The sequence below is a fragment of the Pleurodeles waltl genome, chromosome 3_1, assembly GCF_031143425.1.
Source record: "Pleurodeles waltl isolate 20211129_DDA chromosome 3_1, aPleWal1.hap1.20221129, whole genome shotgun sequence".
Classification (NCBI taxonomy): Eukaryota; Metazoa; Chordata; class Amphibia; order Caudata; family Salamandridae; genus Pleurodeles; species Pleurodeles waltl.
In genome coordinates, this window is record NC_090440.1 from 1,698,168,719 (window position 1) to 1,698,182,116 (window position 13,398).

A 13,398-nucleotide genomic window follows, 5' to 3' on the forward strand; every position below is an offset into this window, starting at 1 on the left:
ATTAAAATGAAAATATTCCCAGGCAGGAGAATGTTTCCTCTATTTTTTGGTGGCTTCCATACCAGTGCGTTTTGAAGAGGATTATATAACAAGGTTGTCCCTTTTTTTTTAATGTCGCCAAGTGCCCCCACCTCTGCCTTTTACCATTTGCAAGACAAAGCAAACATTGGAACCTGGTTCAGAAAATCATGCGATCTTTAGCATGATGTCCAGCTTCATAAATAGATTTACAAAATATCCAGATATTCCATGATGTGCAGAGTTGGAAATATTTAATGAACAGACTGTCCCAAGTCTCCCTCTGCCTCACGTTCTGGAGGAGGCACTAATGCTGAACACCATTTTCTGAATTTTCTCCTCGTTCTTCAGGATGTTGGCTTTGACCGCACAGATCTTGTCCTGCTGCTCTTTGATCAACTGCTCTAGATCAGTCAGTTCTATTCGCAAGGGCTCCACAGCGCTGTCTGTGATGCTGCAGATGAAAAGTCATCAATTCATCAAGTGACAAAGACAAACACAACTGACCAACTCAAAACCGACTACATGCTTACTGGCATCTTGAAGACATATCACTGCATAGCATATTACCTATAGCTCCATCAAAAAAGATGCTGAAATCTTGTGGGCAGCAACTACATTCTACGTCCTTAAGGGTTGCTGAATTTCTGGCTTACCACTGTTGCCTTCATGTCTTTTGTTGTCCAGTCTCATGCATAGTTTTCCCATTGTGCATTTAACTTCACACTTAAAACCTCCTCTCCCCACCATTTCTAACTATGCTCTATCTATCTCAGGCTCTCGTCACAGCTACTTTAGCTATGTATACATCCGTCAAGTCTCCTCTAAAACCTCCACAGCTGCATATGCTCCTCCACTAACCTCAACATTAGCCACAACTCCTCCAAGTATCTCCACAAAGGCCTAGCTCCTCCACTAACCTCCAGAGCAGCCACACACCTTCCAAGACCGTCCACATGAGGCACAGCTCCTACACTAACCTGCAAAGCATCTGTCAAGTCTCCTCTAAAAACGTCCACAGGAGCCACTGCTCCTTCACTAACCTCAACATTAGCCACACCTCCTCCAAGTATCTCCACATAAGGCTCAGCTCCTCCACTAACCTCCCCAGCAGCCACACATCTTCCAAGAGCTTCCACATGAGGCAGTTATATCCAACGATAGTCTTACCTCAACCGCTTTCTAGTCTCCAGTCCACCTCCTATGCCCTTTCCTTATTTCAGATATTACTGCAGCTTTTCTCGAGCTTCGGACTTCTGGAGCTCTGCAAATCTCAAGGGACGTGTTTCATTGCCTCTTTCTCTATACTCCTAATGCTCTAATTCTATTCTACTCTACTCTAGTTCTAAGTCTTCCCTCTGTTCTATTGTATCTTTCTATGCTATTACCCTTCTCTTTATTTAGGTCCCTTATTAGCTCCTTATCTCTGCAGTTCTCATGTTTGAAATCTCCAGTATGCTTCCCTGCCCCCCTCTAGCTCCTGATCTCCTTACCTCTGGTCCTCTCCTTGCCTGTGCCGTTCTCCAGCTCCTGACACCCTTACTTCTGCCCCTCTCGACATTCTATATCCTAACATCTGCCCATCCCTTGATGTCACCTTTCCCAGCCTTTGATCTCTTTAACACTTTGCAGCCTTTCATCCCCTCACCACTGCCCATAACTTGCTTCTGTTCCCATATTAACATGGCTCTTGTTTCTGCTGTTCATCATACTGCTCTTAACCGTTAACCTACATGCCCCCACCAGGTTTCTAGCCTGCCTTACCTCTGTTCCCTAAGCAGAGCTTCTCCATGCAACTTGTTCTCATTACGCCACATCTGTAGCTCGTTTTGCATGGCGTCCATATCCTCCTGGATGTAATCCATGATTTTTCCGAGTGGGAGTGCACTGCGGCACACAGTCTGGATGGAGGTGCGCAATTTCTCAATTTCCTTTGCCACCAGATCTTTCTCTTTCTTCCTTCCAGTTTCTGAGAGGTGCAGCTTCTCATGGCAAAAGAAAAGAAAACGAGATGATCATGAATGCTGGGAGGAAGAGGGGTGGTTCGATTACTAGATATGGACATGAGGTCAAAGGGATAGATTACTTACCCCTTTGCAGGTGACTGTGTGGCTTTTCAGTTGACACAGGGTCAAATGGTTACCACGTCTAGGGGTATCAGTTCTAGTCTAACCCAGGTTGGCTATTTAGCAAAAATCTTTGGCGCTTGTTTTTCTGAAGAAAATGAGCGGGTGATAAGAGCAGTCCCTACAATGAAAGTGTCTCCTTCATTAAAAGCACTACAAACGTTCACTGCATTTGGGTTGGCACTGGGAGACTCAGACATCTCATCTCTACTCCTGCACCTCATCTTAGCTCCTTATATCGGACCTCTGCTATTTGTTAGAAAGAAACCAGTATCTCATCCTGGCTCTCATGCGAAATCTATGACAATGAACTGGTGATCAACATGGGAACGAGTTTTGTAACTGGAAAACTAAACATCTCTGACAGCATGTAAAACTAGCATCAGGATGCACCATCAGTGAAGTGCTTTCTCCAGCACATCTCCAAGGCAGAGTTTCTTGCAGACCATTCCTCTACCTGTCACTGGAGTTAGGAATAGCCCACCCTCTACGACTATTTAAATGTCTGAAGCCAGTCAGTCGCTGGTTTCCTAGATAACCAGTGAAATTAGATGTTAAACATCCTCAAAATCTATAAGCTGCTCCCCATTTCCCCAGTGCAGACTGATTTATGGTCATAAGCATAGCTTTAAATCTAGGCGCAAACGTTTCTGTTCTCCATGGCCTCACTAGTATAGCTTTGATATTGGAGCCATGTTTTGGCTACTGGGAGAGATGGATTTCTGCTGAAAGAACCTTCAATTCAATATAGCACACAGCTTAATCATCCCTAGTTGCTCCGCCATTAAGGGTCAGACACTGTTAGAATTTGCAAGCATCCTGTATTATTTTTGACTGAATTACAGCAAAACTTTCTCCAGCAATTGTACGAAAAGAGTCTTGTGCCTGGCCTTGGAAGATTTTTACTAGTCCTCTGATCTCATTGGGATCCTATCTAAAATTAACTAACCATGTAAGTCCTGGATCTCTAAACATGAGTGTGTGCATTTAGCGTCAACAATGGTTCTAAGCTGCCTGAAGCAGGTAGTAGTTTTGAATGGAGAAACCAGGAATGGATGTTAATGTTCTTACCACTGACTGTCCCATTTGTAACTTCCTTTTTCTGGAGAATATTCTGTAAATGGCGGCCAACCTCATCTACAGATCTGTTTGAAGTGTAATTTATTCCTAATGTTACCCATTCTAGGTCTAGATCCTGGCTTTGTAGAGAGGCCACCACGGCTACATTTCACTCATGGTAATTGAAGTGTGGATCGAGCCCAAGGCCTCGGGGAACTTAACGTATTTGATAAGATGTTTTCTTTATTACCTATCTAAAATGGTGCGAAGCTTTGGAGGTGAAGCTCTCAGTTTGTTTTCCTCTATTTCATGGGAGGAATAGCAAGTACTAGAGCGCTCAGTCCTTTCAGTTTCAAACATGCGTATGTTACCGGCAATATATGTATTTGCTGCTTTCTGACAGTTTAGGGTTTCCTCTTATGAATGCAGGACTAGAAGTCTCAGGATGTCCCCCCTCCCAAAAAACAAAATATATATATATATATATATATATATATATATATATATATATATACACACACATACATATATATATATATATATATATATATATGGAAAATGTCACTTACCCAGTGTACATCTGTTCGTGGCATTAGTCGCTGCAGATCCACATGCTGTGCACATCCCGCCATCTGGTGTTGGGCTCGGAGTGTTACAAGTTGTTTTTCTTCGAAGAAGTCTTTTCGAGTCACGAGATCGAGGGACTCCTCCCATTTCGGCTCCATTGCGCATGGGCGTCGACTCCATCTTACATCTAGATTGTTTTCCCCGCAGAGGGTGAGGTAGGAGTTGTATATGCTAGTAATAGTGCCCATGCAATGGAGTGAATACGTATGTACATAATGTAGTTTAAAGTAATATATTTACAAATATACAGATGTTCAAGATCAACTTCTAAACGGCTACAGGCTCCCGGGGAGGCGGGTGGGCGCATGTGAATCTGCAGCGACTAATGCCACGAACAGATGTACACTGGGTAAGTGACATTTTCCATTCAATGGCATGTGTAGCTGCAGATACACATGCTGTGCATAGACTAGTAAGCAGTTATCTCCCCAAAAGCGGTGGTTCAGCCTGTAGGAGTTGAAGTTGTTTGAAACAATGTTTGTAGTACTGCTTGGCCTACTGTGGCTTGTTGTGCCGTTAGCACATCTACACAGTAGTGTTTGGTAAATGTATGAGGCGTAGACCATGTAGCTGCCTTACATATTTCGGTCATTGGAATATTTCCTAGAAAGGCCATGGTAGCACCTTTCTTTCTAGTTGAGTGTGCCTTTGGTGTAATAGGCAGTTCTCTGTTTGCTTTAAGATAACAGGTTTGAATGCACTTAACTATCCAATTAGCAATGCCTTGTTTAGAAATTGGATTTCCTGTATGAGGTTTTTGGAAAGCAATAAATAATTGTTTTGTTTTTCGAATTAGTTTTGTTCTGTCAATGTAGTACATTAACGCTCTTTTGATGTCTAATGTATGTAGTGCTTTTCAGCTACAGAGTCTGGCTGTGGGAAGAACACTGGTAATTCTACTGTTTGATTTAAGTGGAACGGTGATATGACTTTTGGTAAAAATTTAGGATTTGTCCGTAGAACTACTTTATGCTTGTGTATTTGAATAAATGGTTCTTGTATGGTAAATGCTTGAATCTCACTTACTCTTCTTAAAGATGTGATGGCAATTAAAAATGCAACTTTCCATGTTAAGTATTGCATTTCACAAGAGTGCATGGGCTCAAAAGGTGGACCCATGAGTCGTGTTAAGACAATGTTGAGGTTCCATGAAGGAACTGGTGGTGTTCTTGGTGGTATAATTCTCTTTAGACCTTCCATAAATGCTTTTATGACTGGTATCCTAAATAGAGAAGTTGAGTGCGTAATTTGCAGGTAAGCTGAAATTGCTGTAAGATGTATCTTAATGGAAGAAAAAGCTAGCTTTGACTTTTGCAGATGTAGTAAGTATCCTACGATGTCTTTGGCAGATGCGTGTAAGGGTTGAATTTAATAAACAAATCTTTTCCACTTATTTTCATAGCAATGTCTAGTGGTAGGTTTCCTAGCTTGTTTTATGACCTCCATACATTCATGTGTAAGGTCTAAGTGTCCGAACTCTAGGACTTCAGGAGCCAGATTGCTAGATTCAGCGATGCTGGATTTGGGTGTCTGATCTGTTGTTTGTGTTGCGTTAACAGATCTGGTATGTTTGGTAGTTTGACATGAGGCACTACTGAGAGGTCTAGTAGTGTTGTGTACCAAGGTTGTCTTGCCCATGTTGGCGCTATTAGTATGAGTTTGAGTTTGTTTTGACTCAACTTGTTTACTAGATATGGAAGGAGTGGGAGAGGGGGAAAAGCGTAAGCAAATATCCCTGACCAACTCATCCATAACGCATTGCCCTGAGACTGATCTTGTGGGTACCTGGATGCGAAGTTTTGGCATTTTGCGTTTTCCTTTGTTGCAAATAGATCTATTTGTGGTGTGCCCCAACTCTGGAAGTAAGTATTCAGTATTTGGGGGTGAATCTCCCATTCGTGGATCTGTTGGTGATCCCGAGAGAGATTGTCTGCTAACTGATTCTGAATTCCTGGAATAAATTGTGCTATTAGGCGAATGTGGTTGTGAATCGCCCAATGCCATATTTTCTGTGCCAGGAGACACAACTGTGTTGAGTGTGTCCCTCCCTGTTTGTTTAGGTAATACATCGTTGTCATGTTGTCTGTTTTGACAAGAATGTGTTTGTGGCTTATTATGGGTTGAAATGCTTTCAGCGCTAGAAATACTGCCAATAGTTCTAAGTGATTTATGTGAAACTGTTTTTGGTGAGTGTCCCATTGTCCTTGGATGCTGTATTGATTGAGGTGTGCTCCCCACCCTATTATGGAGGCATCTGTCGTTATTACATATTGTGGCACTGGGCCTTGGAAAGGCCGCCCTTGGTTTAAATTTATACTGTTCCACCATAGAAGCCAGGTGTATGTTTGGCGGTCTACCAATACCAGATCTAGAAGTTGACCCTGTGCCTGTGACCACTGTGATGCTAGGCACTGTTGTAAGGGCCGCATGTGCAACCTTGCGTTTGGGACAATGGCTATGCATGAGGACATCATGCCTAGGAGTTTCATCACCATTTTGACTTGTATTTTTTGTTTTGGATATATGGCCTGTATTACATTGTGAAATGCCTGAACCCTTTGTGGACTTGGAGTGGCAATCCCTTTTGCTGTGTTGATTGTCGCCCCTAAGTATTGCTGTGTTTGACATGGCAGAAGGTGTGACTTTGTGTAGTTGATTGAGAAACCTAGTTTGCGTAGGGTTTCTATGACATACTTTGTGTGTTGTGAACACCTTTCTAGCGTGTTGGTTTTGATTAACCAATCGTCTAGGTACGGGAACACATGTATTTGCTGCCTTCTGATATGTGCAGCTATGACTGCCAGGCACTTTGTAAAAAACTCTTGGCGCAGTTGTTATTCCGAATGGCAACACCTTGAATTGGTAATGTATCCCTTGGAATACAAACCTTAAGTACTTTCTGTGTGAAGGATGTATCGGTATATGGAAATATGCATCCTTTAGGTCTAGTGTTGTCATGTAGTCTTGTTGTTTGAGTAGTGGGATTACGTCTTTTAATGTCACCATGTGAAAGTGATCTGATTTGATGTAGGTATTTAATGTTCGGAGATCTAATATAGGTCTCAGACTCTTGTCTTTTTTGGGTATGAGAAAGTACAGAGAGTAAACTCCTGTTCCTTTCTGGTGTTTTGGTACTAATTCTATTGCTTCTTTTAGTACCAATGCCTGAACTTCTAGTCCTAGAAGATCTATATGTTGTTTTGACATATTGTGTGTTTTTGGTGGGATGTTTGGAGGGAATTTGAGAAATTCTATGCAATAACCATGCTGGATAATTGCCAGTACCCAAGTGTCTGTTGTTATCTCCTCCCAATGTTTGTAAAATTGGCTTAGTCTCCCCCCCAAAGGTGTTATGTGTTGGGGATGTGTGACTTGGAAGTCACTGCTTGTTTTGAGGGGTTTTGGGGCTTTGGAACTTCCCTCTATTTTTTGGGAATTGTCCCCCTCTATATTGCCCCCGAAAACTTCCCCGCTGATATTGGCTTTGATAAGTGGGCCTTGCTTGTGAGGTTGTGGCCTCTGTAGGTTGACTTCGAAACCCTCCCCTAAATTGTGTTTTGCGAAATGTGCCTCTGCTTTGTGGGGAGTAGAGTGTGCCCATGGCTTTTGCGGTATCAGTATCTTTTTTGAGTTTTTCAATAGCAGTGTCGACTTCCGGCCCAAACAACTGCTGTTCATTAAAGGGCATATTCAGCACGGCTTGTTGTATTTCCGGCTTGAATCCTGACGTACGCAACCATGCGTGTCTCCTTATCGTTATTGCAGTATTTACTGTCCTTGCAGACGTATCTGCTGCGTCCATTGATGACCGTATCTGATTATTGGAGATACTTTGTCCTTCTTCTACCACTTGTTGTGCCCTTTTCTGGAACTCTTTGGGTAAGTGTTCTATGAAATGCTGCATTTCGTCCCAATGAGCTCTATTGTATCTTGCCAAAAGTGCTTGTGAATTGGCAAAACGCCATTGGTTTGCTGCTTGTGCTGCAACTCTTTTACCCGCAGCATCGAATTTGCGACTCTCCTTGTCTGTAGGTGGTGCATCTCCCGAGGTATGAGAGTTTGCTCTCTTGCGAGCTGCCCCAACAACCACAGAATCTGGTGTTAATTGCTGCGTAATATAAACAGGGTCTGTTGGTGGTGGCTTGTACTTCTTCTCCACCCTTGGAGTTATGGCTCTGCCTTTTACAGGATCCTGAAATATTTGTTTGGAATGTTTTAGCATTCCGGGGAGCATAGGTAAGCTTTGGTATTGGCTATGAGTGGAGGAGAGTGTATTAAACAAAAAGTCATCCTCAATTGGTTCTGAATGCAAGGTGACGTTATGAAACGCAGCTGCCCTTGAGACCACCTGCGTGTAGGATGTACTGTCTTCAGGTGGCGACGCCTCGCAGGGTAACAGTCTGGGCTGTTATCTGATACAGGAGCATCATAAAGGTCCCATGCATCTGGATCATCTTGACTCACTGCAGTATGAGTCGGGGATTGCATCAGTGGTGGAGTGGCTACCGGTGATGTGTGCATTGATGGTGGTGGAGATGGTGGTGGAGTTGTTTGTCTTGCTACCTTTGCCTGTGGCTGCTTGTCCTTTTCTTGAAAGGCAAGTCTTCTTTTCATCTTAATTGGGGGAAGAGTGCTTATCTTCCCTGTGTCTTTTTGAATGTGGAGCCTTCTTTGAGTGTAGTCTGGCTCAACTGATTCAAGTTCCTCTCCGAACTTATGTCCTTGCATCTGGGAGGACAATCCCTGTTCCTCTGTGTAGGAACCTGTTTTCGGTTCCGAGGCTGGATGTTTCGGAATCGAAATCTTTTCGGTCGCCTTTTTGGGCTCCGAGGAAACCTTCTGTATTTTCGGCGTCGTTGTGTCTCGGTGCCGAACCATTTCGGTGCCACTGTCTCGGTGCCGAATCTGCTCGGAGCCGCTGTCTCGGGCCCAAGATTGTTGTGTGGCGGTATCTCGACCGGAGTCGGATGACTTCGCCACATGCATGCCCTTTTTCGGTGCCGATGATCGGTCGCCTATTTTTCGGGTTAAGCCATGGCCTGTTGGCGGTGGCGTCCCCTGGGCTTTTGTTGTCTTCTCATGAGTTTCATGTTTCGACGTCTTACTCACGGTTTTCGGTGTTTCTTCGGGATCGAGCTCGTCCGAGTCCGATTCCTGGATGGAGAAGGTTTCTTCTTCCTCCTCGAAACGCCCTTGTCCTGTCGGCGCCGACGCCATCTGCAGTCTTCTCGCTCTTCGGTCTCTTAATGTCTTCCTAGACCGAAACGCTCGACAGGCTTCACAGGTATCCTCCTTGTGCTCTGGAGACAGACACAAGTTACAGACCAGATGCTGATCTGTATATGGATACTTGTTATGACATTTTGGGCAGAAGCGGAATGGGGTCCGTTCCATCAGCCTTGAAGAGACACGTGGCCGGGCCGACCAGGCCCCGACGGTGGATCGAAAAAAACCCGAAGGGCCACCGGAGCTCTTCAAAAGTCAGTGTCGATCTGTTGTAACTAACCCGATACCGAACGCAAACAATACCGACGATTTTTCCGAGATTCTAACTAACTTTCCGACCCGAAACACGGAGCGAAAAGGAACACGTCCGAACCCGATGGCGGAAAAAAAACAATCTAAGATGGAGTCGACGCCCATGCGCAATGGAGCCGAAATGGGAGGAGTCCCTCGATCTTGTGACTCGAAAAGACTTCTTCGAAGAAAAACAACTTGTAACACTCCGAGCCCAACACCAGATGGCGGGATGTGCACAGCATGTGTATCTGCAGCTACACATGCCATTGAACATATATATATATATATATATATACACACTCCCACTCAATTACAAGTTTGAAAAACCCACAGAGAAAGAAAAAGATTACTTACCTGTAACTACAGTTCTCCAGCAATAATATTGTTAATAGATTTACATGCTTCAATTTTTCCCAATCGTCAAGTTGAGAGCCCTCAGTGGTCTATGTTTACATAGCAGTGTACACATACACACAATTAACATTGAAAAGGTTATACACTACTTGTACACATTGTTATGAGGGTCAAACTCAGGCCAATAAGGTGCAGCGAGGAAGAGTTCAACTACGCTGAAAGGCTCAAGTGCTCAGCTTTTCTACCGCACATCAGGGAAACCTCTAGATAGCTGCAGCCAGAAATTTTTCACCTGGGTATTTGAGCCAGAAAGACCTCATCAACAGACTGGAGACACCATCAAATGTATATTTTTTAAAGCCTGGAGTCATGGTGGCAAAAAGGTTTGCACAGCACAATCCAAAAACCCTTTCTGCATTTACTGCCTTCACCATGGGTAGAACCCCAAAACAGGTGATATCTGCCTTACATTTTTCACAAAGACAGTAAAGGATCAGGAAAGACATCTAGCCCTGTCATTTTGGAAGAACGTAAGTGCTGTGTTCTGAGCTTGCTAAAGTCGCATTAAATTAGCAAAGCAGGATTGAGGTTATGACAACACTGGGTCAGACTTCACAGGGGTTTCTATGACCACTGCTTTGCGACTGGTGGAAAGCAAAGGGAGAATAAGCATAGTACGTTAAGCTTGGAAATTTTACTCCTTAAAAAGTGGCTGATTTGTAGTGAAAAGCACAAATCATGATAATAACCGAGGTTCTTTATTTTTAGCAGAGAGAGTAAGACAGCGAACAAGCAACTTTGGCATAAGATGCAAGGTTAACTGGAAGCATCCCCAAAAATATACATTTTATTAAGGCTCAGTTGTAGGAAACTGTTATGCATCCAAATATCCACCTTTTTCTAAGGTTTATCAAAGCACCTCCTCCAGGCTTTTGTGCTGGGCCACTTAATGCATATTTAGCTGTTGTCGATTTAGGCCTGAATGCTAACCCGATTTAACGAGAAGATATTAAAAAAAGGGGGTGATGTAAAAATGAAAGAGGGAAGGAGAAAGCGGTCGACCTTGTTGCTTCTTAGATTTGACTTTTAGCAATGGATCCATGTCTCCATCTGGCTGAAAGAGTTAGAAAATCGGGAATCTAAACTGACCAAAACCTCTCTCTGGGTGCCCACCACGTTTTTTACCCAGACAAATATTTTGAAACAGATGTGGAGTTTCATCCGCACATAACTGTTGTGAACGTGGTGGTTGAATCGCACCTCATTTAAGAAGATGTGGTTATCTGGCTGCATTAGAAATGAGTGGTGACCTATTTGCAAATACCAAAATGGTGCTGCAAGAATGGTAGCTAAATTGCTCGAGGGAAATTATATTTCCTCAATCCTCCTTGCTCTCCATTGGCTACAAGTCTGCAAAAGAGTTACTCCCACATCCATGACCATTGTTCACTAAGCCGTTTATGTAAATTAAGCTGATGTGTTGGCGTCTAAAGTTCAGTGGTATATCCATCAGCAGGCTCTAAGGTCTGCCAAAGTTGCATTACTTTATGTCCTCCAAATTCAGGTATGCCCCTTAGGTGATAAAGGCTTTTTGTGGCTGCTGACAGGATTGGTAATCCTCTTGCTCTTCAGCTACACTCTTAAAACTGAAAACGGTAACAATAGATGAGGAAGGCTTTTAAAGACCTGACTATTAACCCTTTGATTTCTTTTAGATCAGGAGCTTTACTCTCAATAGTTATATTCACCTGCTATGGAACCACGAAGATGATGTACTCAATGATTAAATTACAGCACGAACTCAACGCCTTTCGTGGGATAAATGCTAAATTTCCCTATAACTCATTATCCCTGTCTAAACATCACAAAATCTGCATTAAGGTTCTAAAACGAAGACAGTCTTTGTTGGAAAATAAAGTTGAAAAGTAGGCTATGGCAATATTCTGTTGTAGGGCCTGTGAAATGAATAGATTATCTGACCTTTAAAAAAATCAAACAAATGTTGCAAGTTTTGTCGCTCAAATGAGGGTACATCAGACATCACTGGCCGTCATAAGGATACTGCATGTTTCCACAGAGAAACACCTAACCCTGCAGTCAATATCGCCACAGCAATGCTTTAGACAGAATATGTCTGCTGCCCCGTGTGCTCGGACTTCACAGCCGCGTGCAAATCTCTCTCTTTTCCAAAACAAAGGCAGAGACTACTGAACAAGACTCGCAGTCCTAAAATCGGTAACTCCGGAATGACCCCTATAAACCCCCAAACAATCCACAGCCAATCTACCCAACTAACCTTCAGAATACAGCGCAAGTGGCACTTCTTTGCCCAAATAAAAAACGCCTACATCTGTAGCACTCAATATCCCCACTGAAATGTTAGTGCTACATAAAAGCAGGCAATATCACATGCTCCAGGAGGGTGCCTCTCTCCTAGATCTCTCCCTTGACATCAGGGACATCGGGACAAACCCAGCGTATGGGATGCACGGAGTGTCCAGTGTTTCAGACTGCAAAGGAATGAGTTTGCCTCTGTTTTGCACACAGTATAAGCCTCATAGCGCTGCTACCCCTAGTCCCTTAGTGGGTGTGCAATTGGCGTTTATCACAATATCATGCAAGCGACATAATAAATGCTAGGACAACATTTGTGGGTATAATATGTGTTGTACTTTTTTTTTGCTTTATACTGTGTTAGCGTGTTCTACAAACGCTTCCGGGTGTGACGCGCTCCGGTAAGCGCCGCCTGCCTTGAAGCGAGCGTGGTATACTGAACTAAAGATGAATGTCACTTGCCAACTATTCAGACATAAGACCAGCCGAAGTCCCATTGGCTTATGTGTATGGATTTTCCGCAGTACTCAAGAAATAATTTGCATACTGTAAACTAATGCAGAATGCACAAGTAAATTCAGTTTGTTTTCTACCAACCATTTTTGAAGGTTTACTAGTGGTCCAGGAAAGTAAAACAACTATTGTTCCTGTTCCTTCTCGAGATTGCCTCTCTAAGCAAACGTTCACAAAGTCAGTAGTTGTTCTAATGAAAGGAAATACAAAAAATCACGGGACGCGAAGGTCTGGGGCCCACCAACAAACAGTGTGTCCCAGAAAGGAGACATCTGGTGCTGGCTGCTGGGACACGACAGGGTCAGACGCTAAAAAAACAAATTCAGGAAGTATCTGCGTGCAGCTCAGAGACACAGTGCCCTGTATGCAGATCGTGACAAAAATCCCAATACAGCAGCTCATCAAGCCAGCACAGCCCTACATACATCAGCAAGCACGGCTCCCTGTCCAGCACATGACGTTGTATATTATTGCAAGGCGATGTCTTCTGGCAGCCCCAGCCTTCCCTGCGTACAGCGCAGATCAGCAGCATTCCTGCGCAGCTCCGGGGGCAAACTCGAGCACAGCCCAAAGCACGGCTCCTTGGGTTGCTTCACAGAGCAATTCCGGAGAGTAGTTTAAAGCACAACTTCAAAGCACTGCTCCAGAGTAGCTTTAAAACAAATCTTCATAGAGAATTCTAAAAGCTCATCTCCAAATAGAAGGTTCAAAGCACAGCTCCACCGAGCAGGTTCAAAGCTCAGCTCCACGGAGTAGATTCAAAGCACAGCTCAGCTCCACGGAGTAGATTCAAAGCACAGCTCCACGGAGTAGATTCAAAGCACAGCCCCACAGAGCAGGATCAAAG

The 13,398-nt window shown here is 43.7% G+C and overlaps 1 protein-coding gene across 8 annotated transcripts in view; it reads right to left on the minus strand.

Moving 5' to 3' along the window:
• Nucleotides 1-255: 255 nt before the first annotated feature.
• Nucleotides 256-13,398, minus strand: part of TRAF3IP1 (TRAF3 interacting protein 1) — a 406,766-nt gene continuing 393,623 nt past the window's right edge. For all 8 annotated transcript variants that reach the window (XM_069225520.1, XM_069225521.1, XM_069225524.1 and 5 more), the window contains 2 exons: nt 1,783-2,000; nt 256-472 (listed from right to left, as the gene is read on the minus strand). In XM_069225520.1, the coding sequence (XP_069081621.1) occupies nt 307-472; nt 1,783-2,000 (384 nt within the window). In that variant the 3' untranslated portion in view covers nt 256-306. The remainder of the gene's footprint in view (nt 473-1,782; nt 2,001-13,398) is intronic.